Raw genomic sequence first — 17702 nt, 5'->3', positions numbered from 1 at the left:
CGCAGACAGCGCTGATAAAAGCTCTTGTATTAGAGAAAAAGCCATCATTGATAGATTTTGGGTTCACAGAGACCCAGCACACTGCAGCCTCTCCCTCTGCATGCTAAGGAGGTGAGGCGGGGGGAGGAGGGAGATTTATGGCAGCTCCCATCATCGAGCGACCTGCTTTCCCGCACGGCACCTCCCAGATGGCTGCTGCACACGGGGAGTTTCTAAGGGTGATCTGAAGGCTGCTGTGTGCCAGCCCCGGCGCACTGTGCCGGCATTATGGAGCCAGCGAGAAGCGGAGAAGCTCTGACATTCACTCTCTCCCCGGTTGCTAGGTGAGAACAGTTTCTCGACTATTTTAGTAAAAGGGCTGAAATTATGCAGCCGAAGAAAGGCCCGATGCAGCGCAGCCCATTCGAGTCCCCCCCCAGCTGCACACATCCGCCCGAAGCCAGCCACAGAGGCGCACACAAACAGCGCCTGGGGACGCAGATGCGTTTCGGAAGCCGCCAGCGATTCGCTTCTCACGGATCCCCTCGCCAGCCCAGCGCCACGTCCAGGAGGGATGGAGCAGGAGGGTTGGCTCGGCTGATAACCCGGGTGATTGGGCTTGTTAGCCCGGTAATTAGCACCACGTACCCTGCTCTCATCAGCACCAAGGAGGCTCCGAGGCCAGATCCTGCGCTCATGCTCATCGCCACCACGACCCATGGCCACCCTCCATCATGGGATGGTGCTGGTGGGGCTCTCCCTCCAGCAGGAGGACCCTACCTCGTTCTTCAGGACCTCGGGAGCACGATGCTGCTTTCGTGTCTGGGTTTTGAAGGGGACGGATGCAGCTGATGGGGCTGTTTGCTCCGGGGCCTCTCAGCCCACACTCTCCGCACCCGCCCTCTGCCTGTGCTCCCCCATCCCACAAAGCTGAGATGCCAAATGCCACCAGACCACAGCCGAGGCTGATGGCACTGATTTTAACCCTGATAGCACGGGAGGGAACCCAACCTGCTGCTGCCCCCCTCCAGGGCAGGAGCCACCTCCTGCTCCGTGCCCGGCACCGCACCGGGACCCCGACCCGCGCCGTGCCCGTCCCCACCAGCACTGCCTGCGGTGCCGCTTGGTTCAGCTCACACCCCAGTAACACCAACACCAACACCAAGGGGTGCTCAGAAATCCCATGACCCAAAGCCACAGCGCTACCAAACCACACGGCATCCACCCCTCCCGGCCTGGCCAGGAGCTGGAAGCAGCGGGAGCTGCGCTGGAGGCAGCAATGAGGAATGCAAAATCCCTCCTGCCCCGGCACCCCTCCGGCCCCTGCACCCTCCTCTCCTGCTTCCCCAAATCCTCTCCTGCTTCCCCAAGTCCCCTCCTGCCCCCCCAAACCCTTTTTGCCCCCCCCAAACCCCTCCTGTCCCCCCCTCCACCGCTGGCTGCCCTCATTCCCCCTGCAGGAGGCGGTGGGGAGAGCTCAGCTGCGCAAAGCCCTCGGCTCCAGCACGAGAGCTGCCAGAGAAACCGAAGTCTGCGTGACCAAACGGTTCAAAATTAGAATTTCTCTGATGTTCGGGGAACTTTAAAAGTGAGGCATTTGTTTCTGCAGCAACGCCGCTGAGGCCAGGGCTGCGCAGCTCAGCCGTGATGCGCTCCCACACGGAGCAGCACACGCTGCACTCAGTGCACGGCTGCACCAGCGAGCACAGGCACAGGACGGCTCCTCCGCCTGTGATTTTGAGTGAGTGGAATCAAATCTGGGTGTTATTTAGCAATGGCAGGGTTTGGACACGATCTGGGCAAACCCGTGCTCTGAGTCTGCCAGCAAATGTGCGAAACCTGCCCCAGAGCTGTCGCCCAGGCCCAAGGGGCAGCGTGGAGGCAGCGGGGCTGGAGGCACCAGGAACCAGCAGCACCCTAAGGGGCACCCTAAGGCCCAGCGCCTGCCTCCCCTCCCCGGGGGTCACCCAGGGGGAGCAGCACAGCCCCGCACACCCAACCTCACCCAGGTCTTTCCAGCTCCCCGGACAGCTCGCGGAAGCCAAAATTAACTCAAAGCGCCCTGGAGATTTTTCTGAAGCCCTACCTCTCCCCCACGATGACTAAAAGCCCGGAGACCACAGCTCCACCCTACAGGAAGCCGAGGGACTCGAGCGACAGCCCGAAATCAAGCTAAAGAGGCCGTCCCCACTACGGCTGACACAGAATCACAGAATCACTAGGGCTGGAAGAGACCTTCACGACCACCGGGTCCAACCAGCACCCTACTACGGACTCTGGCACCCTGCACATCCATAACTGTGGGGTTTTTTTTGGTGCGTGTTTATTTTAATGTCTAACCTCCTTTTGGCACGGCGCAGAAACGAGGAGCTGCACGAAGCCTCCCAGGCTGCTGGAAGTGCTGGGGAGAAGCTGGCTGAGCTCGTCTGGCTGCTGCCAGGCAGCACGTAGGCTCTCGGCGCTGTCTGGATGCGGGGAGATGCTGCACGAAGGGAGAGGAGGAAGGCAGGAGATGCTGCTCCCACAGAGCTGGATCCGAAACATGCATTCTGGAGGCTTAAAGACTCATGTAAAATTTTTTCCCCCACGAGGACAGCGGCTGCACGGTGCTAGGGCAGTCGAGCCGCCGCAGGAAACCCAGGCAAGGCTTCATGGTAGTGCTTAAACATTTAAAGAGGGGGAAAAAAAAAATCCTACTGTAGGCAAAGGAGCCCTCTCCCGGTTCCCACATCCTTACAGCTGAATTTCACGTGGCTGTGGAGCAGCCCAGCGAAAGCGTCCTCAGGCAAACACGAAAGCCCGCGTGCGGAGGCCCAGGAAGCGCGGCTGCGTTGCACAAATCCTCCACGGTCGGCCCCACAACGGGCACGGCCAGGGCTGATGTTGCAATCCCACTTCTCACAGCGGCTGAAATCGAAGTTTAGGAAGGGAAGAGAAAAAGCAGCCCCTGCTCGGGGCAGCGGGGCGCAGCCCCCTTGCTCGAGACCAAAGCTTTGTCCTTCGTCCTCCAGCTGTGTGCCAGCAGGACGTGGCTGGGGGGTGCTGTGGGACACTGACTGACCCCACACAGGCTTGGGGGCACCTCTCCGGCCCCGTGTGAGGTGGGCAACCCTTGTGCAGCCACAAACAGGCCTCTCCCCTGAGGGAAAGCCCTCCTCGAGCCCATCCGAGGACGAGAAGGACCCCACGGTCACAGCAGGGTGGTGCCAGAGGGGAGCACGGTGCCGCGGAGCCTCTCCCACCTCAGGCATCTGGATCCTGGAGGAAAAGACCTCGGAGCAGAGCAAGCAGCTCCTGCTCAGCATCGGCCTGGCTCTGCGTGCCGTGCATCTGCAGCTCCCCGCCGCTATCTCCTCGCCAGGGGCTGAGTCACTTCCTCTCTCTGGTCTCGACCGAATCGGCTGCTGATGACTCGCCCACACCTTGCCAGCCTCTGTCGAGCCCCCGTTTGTCTTTCACGTGCCTTCGAGCCCAGCTCCCCTGCCCACGGCTCGGCCGAGCCCCGGAGGGGACGGGGAAGATGCATCTGACACGACCCTCTCCTGGTAGCAGCACCGGGCTGTCCCTGCCCGCCTGCTCCTTCTCCATTTTTTCCTTCTTGATGCCTCCAGCAGCACCATTTCTAACACTTCCACAGCCAGAAGGAGCCCCGAGCCCTTTACACAGCAGACACCTGCTGCTGGTCCCCCAGGAAGCGGGCTGGCAGAGCCTGGCCATGACATCCCGGTGACCGCAAGGGCCAGGCAGCCCTTCATGAAGTGAGTTTGGGTTTCAAATCTCCACTGAGTGCTGCACGTGGTTCAGAAACCACATCAGCGCTGCCGTGCCCCGGCACCCAGAGGCAAAGCTCCTGCACGCACCCAGGGAGCACAGCGCGCTGTGCACCGGAGCCAACCCCACCCAAAAACCTCCCTGTGCCCCTGCGCATCCCTGGGGAGCGAGCTGGGGGCCCCCAGCCCAGGCTCCCTCTGGTCCCAGAGGGCTGGGGGCTGCCCTCCATCCCACAGCCTCACGCTGTGGTGTTTTCACCCCGTGATGCTCTCGCCCATCCGCACACCAAGAACACCGCCGTGATGCTCCACGCGGACAAATGCCATTCAGCTGGCGTTCAGCTCCGCGAATTCAGGTTTTGAAGCTTTCTCTCAGGACACGGAGTTCAGCAGCTGACAGGAGAATTACCACTCGGCCAGCCCCGGGGACGCACCGCCACCACCGCGTGTCCTCGCTGCCCAGCGCGGGAGCTGCGCGGCCACGACAGCGCTCGGGACCTTCCCAAATTTGCCCTCCCAGCTTCCAAACTGGAGGAAACTGGTTTTTTTTTGCTTTTAGAGGGAGCTCAGCTTTGTTCCCTGATTTCCAAGCTCGCACTGCAAGGCTCAGTGCTGCTCCTCGGCCAGCTGGAGCCACAGCTCAACAGCTGGGTTAGGGAGAACCAGCAGAGAGCTGACCACCAGCCCAGGACGGGGTTTCTCCTGCCCCCCAGAGCCATCCCCGGTGCCGTTAGGTGTGCTACTGAGAACACGAGGGCCCAGATCCGCTCAGCTCCTGACATCTCAGGAGCTCTCCTCTTGCTCAGCACCTTTCCCTCCGGTTACAGAACCGCAGGAGGTGTGGAGCCGCGCTCCAGTACGGACGGGTGAACGTCGGGTGCCACGGGCATCCCACCAGCCCCACTGCTCCCGTCTCCACGGCGGGGTTTGCGCTTCCTGTACCTGTATCTGAGTCCTTTTGATCTCCATTTGTTCCGACAGTGAAAGGCAACTTGCGCTTCGTGGCCCTCTCTTTCACCTCTTTGCCGCCATCGCTCCGGTCCAACTTGGGAGTCTTGGTTAGAGAAACTTTATCTTTATCCTGGGAAGAGAAAGCAGACAGCAGGTTAGCAGTGTTAGCGAGCGCCTTCCCCAAACCGTGGAGGGGCCGACTGCCACCCCAACCTCCTGACACGCTTTTCCTCCCCTTCCCGCATGGCTGGGGGTGTGCATGCAGCAGAAACGAGCCCCCCTGCAGCCACAGGGGAAAGAAATGGCTTTTGTCCTCTGGAAAGGAGAGGGAGGAAAGGGCACCGAGGGCTGGCACAGCAGCCAGCACTGCCAGCCCCATCCTCTACCCACTCATCGAGACCAAAAAATGGTTTGTGGTGGCTGAGACACTGCTCTGAGCCCCCCAGCAGGTAAACCCGCTTCTGAAGGGAGGGCAGCACAGGTTGAAGGATTTAGCTGCTTAATGCTAAGCTTCTTCCTACTGGGATTTTAAGAGGAAAAGCTACCTCGAGCACAAAGCCACCGCGAGCGCGCACGAAGGCGCGGGAAGCGACGCAGGCGGCGGGGGAGCAGTGAGAAAGCTGGTGCAGAACTGAAACTTCTGGGGCTCCACGCGCTGAGAACGCGCACAGACGAAGTCACGCAGTTGCAGCTTTTGCATTTCAGAAGCTATCCGCTCAGGCATCCGCTCCCAGTTTCACCCCTGTGCCGCTGCTCTAAAAGCGAGGCCAAACCGAGCGGTTTCCGTGATTTCAAACAAAACCTCGACCCCAGGCTCTAGGTACGAAGTTAGATGAAATAAAGAACCTTAATGTTTCAGATCATACAAGAGCATCGCTGGCAGCCAGCAGAAATTCCTGCATTTAGAGACGCCAGCCAGGCTGCCTGCAGCCGACTCCTGGCAGGTGGCTCCTGCGTCAGCCTTCACGAGGCCACGGCGTCACCGCACACATCGCTCCTTCCTCCTCCTCGGCTGCACTCGCAACGCTCAGCCTCCTCATCCACGTTCCAGTGCAAAGCTAAGCCCTGAAAAAATGGGGCTGGGAATCCCTTTTTTGGTAAAGCAAGCTAAAGGGACCTAGCTGAGAGCTCAGCAGCCCGATTCCTGCTGGCGGAGCGGCTGGCGGGGCTGGAGCCGGGCACGCTCCACCACAGGCACCGCCACCGCCCGTCCTCCTCCTCTTCCTCACGCAGCTGCCCCAGGTTGCATCTGAACACCACGTGCTCCAGTGCTGTCGTCTGATTTTTTCTGACCTGGACAAAACTAGGTTTGCGCCACGAAGGTGCCGGCTGCGCACCGCTGCTCTCACCAGTTCCGAGCAGCTCGGGCAGGGCAACGAGGCCAGGGAGCGGCAGCGGCTCGCAGCCAGAACCCAGAGAGAACGGGGAGAGGTCGGCCTCTCCGCAGCCCCTCCCCAAATTCCTCCTCATCAATCTGAAGCCCACAGCCAGCCCTCCCACCGACCACCTTCCAGGAACGCCTTGATGCAACGAGGCCGATTTGCCCTTTTCCTCCCCAATTCAACGCAAGCTCCAACAGCAACTGCGCATCCCCGGCTCAGCAGTGGTGCTGAGCTGCCTTCTCCGGGTGGGAACAACAGCAAGGGCACGGCCCCAGCGTGCACCTCAGAAACTGCCACGGCACTTCCAGGATTCCCCAGCCCAGCACCTCTACCCCTGCCAGGCAGGGCTGGGACAAGGGCGCAGCACTGGGGCTGCCCACGCAGCAGCAGCAGCAGCAGCAGCCCTGCACTCCCAGCACCTCTTCCACTGCTGAAGGCCAATTTGGGAGTCTCGTGCCCAACACCGATGGCTCTGGTCGGCCAGGTCCATGTGGTGGCAGCTCACAGAGAGGCAGGTACTTCTGGAGGGCTCCAAAGGTACCGGTCACATCTGGCGCTTCTCAGGTGATGCTGAGCACCTTGGCAGCTGTGCTCGCTGTCTGTAGCTCCTGTTCCTCACCCAGACCTTTCAGGCTGCTTTTCCCACCCGGTATTTAAGTACAAACGAACCTTTTGCCTGCTTTTGCAGCAGGAGGCCAGGATGCAGTCCAGCCCCTGGCACCCCGTGGCGGGATTTCCTCGACTCCGCGCGCTTCTCCCAGACGTCAGCTCCACGGTGAGAACTCCAGCGAGAGGTCAGTTGTGCTGAGCACAAAAACCGCGGCTCTTTTGTTTGTAACCTTCAAAGGGTGAGCAGCTGGAGCGCACCCGCCGTGTCCTCCGCTGCCTGGGAGGCTCGCAGCCCACCCTGGGAGGCTGCAAGGAGGCTGCAAGGACCAAACGGAGCCAAAGGAGCAAAGCGCAAAAAGGAGCGTGGCAGAAGCAAGCTGAAATCTGCCAACTGTTACTGGCAACAACCTGTTTAAAGCCTACCTGCTCTAAAACTCCCTCAATCCGCTGGGCTTTGCTCGCTGCTGAGGTGCTAAAGCCTGAGCCTGCAGGCGGGGGGGCTGCAGGGACTAGAAGCTGGGTCAGTTGTTCGCTGCATGACTGCTGAGTGGGAGCTCTGCACGCTCAGGAACAAGAAAAAGCACGGCCCAGGTCAAAATGCAGCTCATTCTACCAAGTTATTGCAACCTTGTTAAGAACTCCCCAGTAGAGGAGACACAAAGAAGAAGGGAATTGGGCAAAAAACCCATTCCCAGACGCGGAGAGCCCGGCGTGGAAATGGAACTGGCTGCGTGAGTCCCGACGCCGGGCAAGCTCGGGCAGCGCTCCATCTGCATTCGCCCTCACGCGCAGAGCTGCTGAGCCAGCCAGGCCGGCAGAATTAACCACGAGGAACCAGGGAAGCGGCGGCAGTCCCGGCCCCGCTTTGAAGATTAATTTGTTCAGCAGCATGATGGTAACCTTTCATTCTAGTCGGAGCAAGGAAGATCCAAACTTTGCTCCCCGGAAAGCAGTGGCCGGCTGAGGCAGCCTGCAGGGGTTGCAGCGAAGCCACCGCGGAGGAATGAAGGCAGCTTGGAGAGGAACGTTCCTGAAGATAATGTCTGCTTTCGTTTTCTTATTTTAAGCTTTACTTCTGTAATTATTTCCAATCTCGTAACGAAGAACGCAGTTCTTTTCTTGAGTAAAAGCCGTTTTCACTTTTAGGTCATCTCGCATCTCGGCTAAGCTGTGATTCACCCGAAAGGTGCAAGAATCGGGTTTCACGGAAGGAACAAATCCAAATGAATCGATGCTGCAGAGAAATGAGTAGCAGCACCCACGTGCAACACAGGCTCTCGGCGGTCGGGTGCCTCTTGCTGGTGGCCGGGGAGGGAGCTGGGGGCACGGGGGGCACGGCTGAGAGCTCTGCAACGAGAGCAGGTTCCCCTTTGTCGCTGCTAAGAAAAGACACCTTGAAAAGGGGACACAGCAGACCGTGACTTCAGGAGAAATCCCCTACCGCCACGTTACGGTATTAGTAAGATTTACTGTATGAATACAAGGAGTTACGACGTGGAGCCACCTCGAGACAGGCTTGCTACAGCAAAAGGGTGCACCACGAATTGCTGCCGGGCGCCACGCGTTGGAGCAGAGGGCAGGGCGCTCAGCAGCACCGTGCTGGCTCCTCTTCTCCCAAACATCTCCGATCAGCACAGTCTGCTCGGGTCATCTGTGCCATATATGAACTAACGCCACTTTCTATCCTCATGCACGGCTCACTCTAGGCCTCCTGACTATCCAAACTCAGTTTTTTTTCAGGGCAAAAATAACCACGTAGCTCTTTTAGATGCAAAATTCTCGGAGAGCCACGCACAACCCTGTGCAAGCCAATGTGGACGCCCAGCAGAGAAGTGGGGTGAGTCCACAGTTGGCTTTCCAGGCAGGGCCAGGTACCTGCAGCCTCCTCCTCCTCTGCCCGTTCAGCAGAGCGGTGCCGTCGGTGCCTGCAGACCCGCAGGACTGCTGCCTCTGCTGCCGAGCGCGGCGCCCGTGCTGTGCTCTCGCGGCACCACCAGCAGAACCTGACTCACATCCCAGCCGCTTATGCAAAGCCTTGCGTGGAAATCCCCGGCGCCCTTTGTTCTCCAAAACGAGTTGAAAGTGTTTCAGGTTGCACAAGCCAGCAGCGAGCAGGACAAGAGGCAGCGGCGACGCGGGAAGCCGGGAGGACCACGCGTGCTGCCGGAGGTGCCCAGCACACGCAGCCGTGCAGCAGGCACGCGATGCTGGGAGCTTTCCTGCCATCACACAGCAGCAGCACAGCGTCGTTTCCCAGCCAGTCCCACCGGGGAGCAGAGGAGGGTTCGTGCCCTGCAGTATGCGTGGGGACGGGCAGAATTCACCTGGCCACCAAGAGGACGTGTGGGATGTGGTGGAGCCACCGCGTCCCCGGGGGCCTTTCCAAAACCAGGGGATGGCTTGTGAAGTTTCAGGCAGTCTGAACACGTCACGATTGAGGCTGCAACAAAGCATTCACAGCGTGGAGAGGACTGGATCTGAATTCCTTCGGGGAGGCTGGCGGGAGCCGAGTCCCCTCCAGCCACAGGGGGCTGCTCGGCCTCACCCACATCTGGCTCAAAGCACCCGCGTGCCCCGCGCTCTGTGCGGCGCCAGGAGCCCCAGCAGGCAGGCAGGGAGGCAGGGAGGCTCCCCTTCCTCTGCTGGAAGCAGGACAAGGAGGGAGAAAAAGAGCAAACCCCAAACCCAGGCCCAGCACCGTCCTGCTCCGTGTTCAGTCCGAGCCTGCAGCGAAGGCGCACGTCAAGCATTTCCCCCCCCAGGACAGAAATCCCCTGCCGCAGCCCACAGCGAGCTGTGTGGGACCCGGGCACGTCAGGAAATGGTTTCGACGAGGGCTCTCGTCCTCGCTGGGGCTCTGCGGAGCCGCGGCAGACGCGGAATTACTCATATAAGGCGCGCATACTTCTCAGCAGCTCTTTGGGCCGTGCCGGAGCCGGCGGCTGAGGGCCGGGCAGGGCTGAGCACAGCAGCAGCCCTTATAAGGCCCCGCCGGGCTGCGGAGGCCACCAGCGGGGCCCCCCCGGGCCCTGACAGCCAGGAGGGGCTTGCCCTCGCCCCCAGCTCTCCAGCGGAGAGGCACGGAGGATCCGGTGCCAAGGGGCAGGGCCCAAGCGTGCCAATTCCGTCCCGTGCCCGCGCTAAGGTGGTGGTGAAGGAGAGCCCGGGGGCCCCCCCGTGCCAAGTCTCCAACTCGGCCTTTTGTGAGTGTTGATAAAGGCGAGATAAATCCAGAGCAGTGGCCTCTGTGGCAGGCAGGTACAGCGGCAGGGCCGAGGGCCGCGTGCTCTCGCCCTGAGTCACCGCAGCCCAGCGCCAGCGGGACACGGGGCGAGGCGCTGCGCCACGGCACCGCGGGGGCTGGGGGAGAAACCCTGCGAGCTCTGCTGAGAGCGGAACCGAGGAGCAGGAGGGCTGCTCCCCATCCCTGCTGAGGCCTTTCGAAGTTAAGCAGGATGTTATTCGTGCCCGAGTCATTTTGCCGGAGGATCTCTCCAGCTCCCTGCCCGTAAATAACGCGCGGCCTCCGAGCTGCGGGCGCAGGAGGATGGGCGCTGACTCACAGCACCACCGATCCGCTCCCTCCCGACGCACCTGCGCCCACAAAAAGCTCCTGACGTGGCACCACAAAGCCCGGATCTGCCTTCCCTGGGCTCCAGGTGCCTCCCCGGGTGGGAGCAGCGAACCCCTCGGCCTGGATCCCAGAGCAGATCTGCACGCACGCGCGGCAGCAGAAAGGGGAACGGGGCCGATGCCACGAGCGTGCTCGAAACCTGCATTTCTGCCTGGGATTTCCCCGCCGCCTGTTTGTCATTTCCCTCCTCCCGTCAATAACACGACCTCACGCCCCGAGCACAGAAGCAGCGCTGCCAGCAGCACCCGTCGGAGCTGGGGGAAGGGGCAGAGCACGAGCTGTGGCACCGCTGCTGTGACAGAGCTCAGCGCCACGGCCAGGGATGCCAAACACTCCCCGGGGAGTGCCAAGGAGAGGGAGCAAGGGGGTGAAAGGGAAGGGGGTGGCGTTTGTTTCTATAGCAGAACACAAAAGGGGTGGGCTTAGATTTGTGTTTTAAGGTCTAAGTGGTTACCGGGAGCTACCCCTATGCTGGGAAGGGCCTGGAAAAGCTGCGAGGGGAGGCACAGAGCAGGTCGGGAACTAAATGAGCATCGGGGGGTGGGACAGAAGGGGAGAAGCACGATGTATTTACCCTTAGACTCAGGTCTCCTTTCAGCAGCCTCCTCTCAGGCCCAGCCAGGACCTGACCAGGCTGGGTTCAGGGGGTAGCAGCCCAAGGCAAGCTGCTGCCATCTGAAACACCGGCATGGCTTGAAGACATCAGGCACGAGGGGCAGCATCCCCACAGGAAGGCAAGTCAAGAAGCCACGCTACCTTTTTCCCCGTTTGTTTCTCCACCATGTCGTTGCTGAGAGAGAAATCTTCTGGCTGTGGTGTTTTAGAACACCCACCCTTGGGCATCGTTCTGCCTTCCTTACTTGATCTTCATTTATGCTGCCATCGCCTCATCATCAACCGTCTGTTTGGAGAGAGGAAAAGACAAGTCAGACATCACAGAGGGATAATCCACTGGGGAGAAAGAAAGGCAGGACACGTCCCGGGGGATGGACCCAGCTCTCCCCGGGCAGCAGCGGGATGGCCGAGCACCTACACGCGGGTAAAAGCACCGCCGGGCGGCAGCAGGCTGGGACCTGTCGCTGCAAACCCAACTTGTTTCACGTGCAAGGGAGGCCTGGAAAGGACAGTGCCCAGACAGAGCAGCCTCCTCCTGCTCCTCTGCTGCAGCATCGCCCCGAGCGCACGGCCGCGGGACGGGACAGAGCCCGGCTGTGTCGGCTGAGCCCCCGGCGCCGCCCGCACCTCTCCGCACCTCGCCGGATTCCCGAACCTGCTCCCCAAACACAATTCTGTGCTTTCTTCTCGGAATGAGGTTCAAAAACGCCCCGAGGCAGAGTGCTCCCGTGGGCCACGGGCTCCTCGCCCTCGCACCGGCGCGGCCGCGGCGCCTTGGCCTAGGTACGGGCGGTTCGGGGAGTAACAAAGCGCTCCCGGCTCCTGCCATGTGTTGCCTGGTTACAGGGCTGAAAAGACAACTGACAGCTGAAATACAGCGAGGCATGAGCTGGAACAGGGATCAGAAAGGCGGGCTGCAGCCAAGGCCGGCGAGGCCTTTTTAGGTGAACAAAAATATCTCCTCTCCTGAGAGCAGGGGCTAAAAAGCAGCGGTGCGGCAGCGGAGCGCGGCGCCGCGACCCGCGGCAGCTCCTGCGGCACGGCTCTGGCTGCGCCCGCACCGAGGCAGCGCAAGCAATGAGCATTGGGGAACTCTTCCCCAGCTAATCGCCACCTGACGAGGCTGCACATTGCGCCCATTAACTTCTGAGAACAGCGGCTGGCTCTCTGCACGGCTACAATTGCAGGAAATTGTCCAGGAACAAAGTCACGCAGGGCGGCATCACAAGACTGGGAATCCTGGGGGCGGGGAGAGGCAAGGAAAACAGAGGGAAGGGAAACAGAGGGAAGGCAGGGGGAAGGCAGGAGCCTCCTGCTCGGGCTGGGCACCACGGCCCGGACCCCACGGGTCCCACGGAGCTGGGGCAGCCCCAAATGTGGGACCGGGTGCCCCACGGGGACAGCAGGCAGGGGGGCGGGCGTTGGGGGTCCCCCCGAGCAGTGTTTTGCTCAGCGCTGCCTTTTAGAAGCGCCCTGGAAATCCCGCCGTCGTTCAGGCGGTTCATTTACGCTTCACAGCCTGCAGAGCCCTTTGGGTTGCTTTGTGGGTTGGGTTTTTTTGGCGTTGTTGCTTTTTTTTTTTTTTTTTAAGGGATTTCAGAAGCGATTCCCAGCCCCCTCCCAGCCCCGCAGCGCGGCGCAGCCAGCGCGAGGAGTCCCGGGGCTGGGCGCCCTCCTCCTCCTGCAGCACCGAGGCCTCTCCACGTCCCCCTGCTGCAGGCGGTGCTGAGATTCAGCAGCCCCAGCCCTTGGCTCTCACACGAGCAGGAGGCGAGGCGAAATCTGCCTCCCCGCATTTCTGCTCCTCATCACATCGAGCCACCGTCGCCCACCCCAAGGGATTTGCTCCAGCAGCCACCCAAAGTCCACGCAGTGGAATTTCCAAAGCCTTGAGCCTGGCGCTGGAGATCAAAGCGCACTCGGTCAAGGAGCCTCAAAGCCAACAGCTCTGCTTTCTGCCCTCCACGAGCTCGCTCTGCTCCAGCAGCCGACCCCAAAACCCAGCCCCACGCCGCCGGCGCCTTCTCGAAGCCTCTGCCCGCTCTCGCTGTCGGCGTGGCTCCCTGCAGCCGGGGCAGCCACCCCTTCACGTGGAGCTCCGGCAACCTGCTCAGCTGAGAAAAGGCCAGACGGATGCCAGATTAATTCTGCGCCCCTTCTGTTCCGCGAGCTGACTCATTACGCTTGGAAAGCTGGCTGCCTCTCCGTGTAAACAGAGCCCTGGCCTGGTTCACAGCTTGCAGGGAGCGTTGCATTTGCACAACAATTACCAACGCAGCCTCCCTGCTCGCAGGAGGTGCGGGGAGGTGAGCGCTGCGCTGCCGGGCTGGGGGGCTGCACGGCCCCGGACCCCCCCTCGGCAAAGCTGGGCCAACCCCAGCACCCCCCCAGCCTCCCTCCCCATCGCCACCGCTTCTATTTTGTCAACAATTAACTAAGCTCCTCGAACGAGATGATTACATGTCTGCCGCACAATAAGAAGTGGGAGACCAAGTGAGCTCAACGGAATATAATCCCTCGCACTTCTCCGGGAAAACAAAGGAGCTCTTTGCCTCTGGCTGGTGGCCAGGGCGCTGCCGCGCTCCACCTTCGGCAGGGTGCGAGCCCCGTGTGCTGCACGCGGTGCCAACAGCCCCTGCGACCCGCTCACAGCCCCTCCTGCATGTCCTGCAAGTCACTTTCAATACCAGGTCCCCCACATCTCCCTTGGGGTCGCCGAAGAGAGGGGCAGCAGCCCCAGGTACAGCCCCGAAGTCTCACGGCACGCACGCACGGCCGCGCGCTCCTCTCCCCTTCTCGGGGCAAGGAAGCCTTGGAAATGTTGCTGGGTTCGCCCGGGGCACGCCAAGCCCAAAGCCACACACCGAGACCAAAGGCGTCTGGGGAGGACCTCAGAAGCGCTGGTCCCAAAAGGGAAAGGAAGGAGGGGGTGGGGGGGAGCCGTCCACCCCCCCCTGCATTGCACCACGGGGAGCAGCGCTCGGGGAGGCCGTGCCGGCTGCTGGACACGGTGGGGGGCAGCTGGGAAGAGGCGATGGGAGCAGCCCACACGCCCCCGAGCCCCGCAGGAGGGGAGACCCCCAGGGAGCACAGCGAGCAGAGCCACGCGGGTCAAGGTCTTCATGGCCAAAGATGAGCAACGCTCGTATCGGGGACACTCAAGAGAAAATGCAAACGGTGCCAAAGCTCCTGGTGCTGGCCCCGGGACAGCCTCGTGCCCTGTGCCCCCTGCCAGCCCCGTGCAGCTCAGCCGGGCTCCGGCCACTTCCAGCCGAAGCCACGAGGAGGAATCTCCCACCCGGGGTCCGTGCGTTGGAGCTCGCCCATCCCCTGCCAGCCTTGGGTAAGGAAGATTGTGCCGACTTCTTCAAATGCCAGACAATAAGAAAAAAAGCTGGCTGGAGGCTCTTACCCACTACAGAAAAACTCCCAACACAAGGACGGGAATTAGAGGCGCAGACGTTATTTGCGCAAATCCAACACATTTGTTTGGGCTGGAAGGGCTGGAAGAGGAACCAGCCCTGTCGAAACACGAGATTTTTAAAACTCAGACTCCTTTTGAGGACTCTGTCCCAAAAAAAAAAACAACAACACGTGTCCTCAAATCTTTAAAAATCGCCGTAAGGTGACAATTCAAAGAGATCACATCCAGATTTTGACACCTCCACCTGCTGGGAAGCGTGGGGACGGGACCAGAAGGCGAGGACTTTCACGGTGCTTCTCCATCGCCCTCCTGATCCGAGCGCTGCCAGAACCGCTGGCCGGCTGCGTGCCCAAAAGCCATCACCATCCTGTGGTCCTAGCACTGCTCACGCTGCTCCACAGATGTGCTCTCAGCTCTCCTGGCTGCCCGGTGCTGGTCCTTCCCCTGCCCCCTGGCCCCACGGTTCGTGCCGAGCGCCTCCAGCTGCCTCGCGCGCCTTCCGGGCCGAGGAACAATCGCGCTTTGTGCTGCCCTCCCGTGCAGGGAGAGTAAAGTCCGAGCTCGTCTGCCATCCGCGGCGAGCACGGGGGCAGCAGGAGGCCGGCGAGCCGGGCAGTGCAAACACAGGTGTGCGTTTCGTTTGGCAGCCTCGCCGTGGGGGATGGCACAGGTTAGCTATGATTAAGGCACCGCAGCGCCGTGCGCGGCTCCGTGCGGCCACTGCCCGACGGGGAAAGCAGCGAGACCTCGGCATCGCCCCCGTTCTGATGGCAGCTGGCTGGAAGCAAGCTCACCGGCTGTCACATCGGGGTTACCCCGGTCCCAAAGCCCCCGGGCCCCCAACTCCCTCCTGCTTGCCCCCGGGACGCTCGGTACCTCTTGTGCTGGCTTTCGCACGGGGATGCTGCTCCTTATCAAGGGCTCTTACACCGGGAACATCTTTTATCCTCTCTTCGTCCCTTCTCTGGCTCCTAGTGCCCGCTCCCCACCATAAATAACCTCCTTCCTTCTGCCTTTCTCAGACGTGCATGGTGCCAGCCCCACCGTGGCAGTGGGGTCACCCCTCCCAATGTGCTCACAACTGCTCGCAGCTGGCGGTCCCTGCAAGAAGAACTTCTAGCAAGAAGAACTAAAGCAGCTATCAGCATTTTGATCACTTGCAGGATAAATTCCTGGCGTTTCTTAGGCCCCTGAATAAAGCAAAGCAGCCCCAAAGCTCAGTGTGCCGAGCGGTGTGGGTCTGTGGACACGCACCCACGTCCCCGAGGGCCTCAGCCAGGAGGATGCTCAGAGCCTGTCCTGAGGAGCTGAACTCCTCAGTGGTTCTCCAGCCACAGCTTGCTACCCAAAACGACCCCTCCTAGCTCAAGGCACAACCCCACGTGTCCTGTGTGAGAGCCCCAATGCTGGGCACTGGGCTGCAACCCCGGTGACAGCCCCGAGCTGTGCTGTTACACCGCGTGCTGCTCTTCAACCAGATTACGTTTGGAAAGCTCTGCCCGGCTTCCCTGGGATTCAGAATATTCCAGACGGGCCCGTTCTCAGGATCCACGGCGCTGAAATAAAAGCGAGCCCTGGCCCGAAACCACAAGCGACTGCTCTGTCCGTGCGGTTTCTCCGGGAGCAGCTTTTCCCACAAACCCTTCCCTCAATTATCTCCGTGCAGCTGCCTCTCGCTATTGCTACATTGCTGGATGCCGCCGATGAGCTGGGTTCTGGCCAAGGTTACAAAACCGTAGTTTCAGTCGGTTCTGCGAGCTGCGGTCTCGGAGCAGGATCGGCAGCGGTGGGAAACCCTCGGAGGAGGTGCTGCAGGACGGTGGGAGCGGATTCGGCCCCGCCGCCCCACTCCACGCGGTGCAGGAGCTGCTCACGAGCTGCCCACGGTCCTGGTGTGATCGCAGGGAGGCTGCTGCCCAAACCCATCTCCCTTAACCAAAGTCCCGAGGACTTGCACGAAACAGCACGGGGTAACGACGGCGACCAGCAGAGCTAACTCCAAGCAGGCTGCACAAGAAGGGTTTTGCGTGTCTGGGAGGAAAAAACGCAGCCCCAGCCAGGCAGCTCACCCTGAGCAGCCAGAGGAGCCAGGAGCCGTGCCTGCAGCCGGGCAGGCAGCCAGGAGCACCGCGGCCCCGCGGTCCCACCTCTCCCGGAGGTCCCTCCGGCAGGGACGCACGTGGGTTCTCCGATTTATTTGGGTAAAAAAACGTAAGGAACAGCCCAGCTCTGGGTGCTCCCTGGGATAAAGGCTCGCCTGGAACCGGCCGGGCTGAGGCCAGGGATGTGTTTCACAACGGCAAGATGTTATTTTGCTCTGACACCCGGGGAGGCCGCGAGTTCCCACGGCCTCCAGCGGGCTCCGTGCGTGGCTCTCCAGCCTCGCCGCCCCGGCCCCGAGCTGCGGGACAGGAACACACCATTTCCACCCATGCACACGCACGTTTTTGAGCCCGAGCCAGCTGCCGGGTCCAGGACCTCCTGCCCTGCCTGACCATGTGCCCACAGACCTCTCCAAACCTCGGTGTCCCCTCGGAGGAGGACACAATCCACGCGCTTTGACGTCCTCCACAGCAGTGCTGCGTGAGCCCAGCTGCTGCTCGTCTGCGGACGGGAGGCTCGGGAGGGTTCTGCAGCTTGCCTGGGGCCAGCTGTGCGAAGTTTGGGTCGTTTTATTTAAATAAGTTACTCTCACACGCTGCTAGCACTTATCTCTGTGTATACACACGCACACGTGCACGGACACGCACGCACGGAGCCCAGGCACGCACCGCAGTGAAACCCCACAGCAGTTTTGCTCCGGTGCTGTCCAACCTCGTTCCATGCCTCAGCGTATGGAAGTCCAACACCAAGACCGGCTTTTACAACCCCAACCAACCCAAACGTGTCCCTAAACCTGAGAGGAGACAACCTCGAGCCTCACAGGCAGCAGCGACCCCGGTGCCCCGGGCTCCTGTTTGCAGGCTTTTTTTCCTCTCCAGCGCCAGTCCCGGGGCTGTACGGAGCCCTCCCACCTCCGGCACTCGCAGGCGGCTCTGCCCACCACAAGGTAGGGCAGCCAAAGCCTCCGCCGCCGAGAACTAGTTCAGGACAATGCATCAAAGCTGCAGACCCATTGTGCTGCGGCAGGAACACCCAGCTCATGTGATGCTTCCCCTCCAGAGACGGGAAAGCTTGGTTCGTCGCTCACACTGAAGTCTGGAAGCACGAAACGAAGCTGGGGGAGAAGAACCCGGGGCGTGTGAGGTTTGCGTCGCCGGCCAGGGCTCGGTTGGCCCGGGGAGCCCTGCTGCAGACACCCCATGAAGTGCTGAGCACAGTGACCAGCGGTGGGGTTC

General features: G+C 61.2%; 1 protein-coding gene across 2 annotated transcripts in view; it reads right to left on the bottom strand.

Moving 5' to 3' along the window:
* The window catches only part of ANKRD11 (ankyrin repeat domain containing 11), a 111544-nt gene that overhangs the window by 19433 nt on the left and 74409 nt on the right, over positions 1-17702 (bottom strand). For both annotated transcript variants that reach the window (XM_084533000.1, XM_084533001.1), the window contains exons 3-4: positions 11082-11226; positions 4692-4830 (exon numbers count right to left, since the gene is read on the bottom strand). In XM_084533000.1, the coding sequence (XP_084389126.1) occupies positions 4692-4830; positions 11082-11168 (226 nt within the window). In that variant the 5' untranslated portion in view covers positions 11169-11226. The remainder of the gene's footprint in view (positions 1-4691; positions 4831-11081; positions 11227-17702) is intronic.

The sequence above is a fragment of the Aythya ferina genome (assembly GCF_964211825.1).
Source record: "Aythya ferina genome assembly, chromosome: 12".
NCBI classification, from domain to species: domain Eukaryota; kingdom Metazoa; phylum Chordata; class Aves; order Anseriformes; family Anatidae; genus Aythya; species Aythya ferina.
This window is presented reverse-complemented; position numbering and strand designations above follow the sequence as displayed.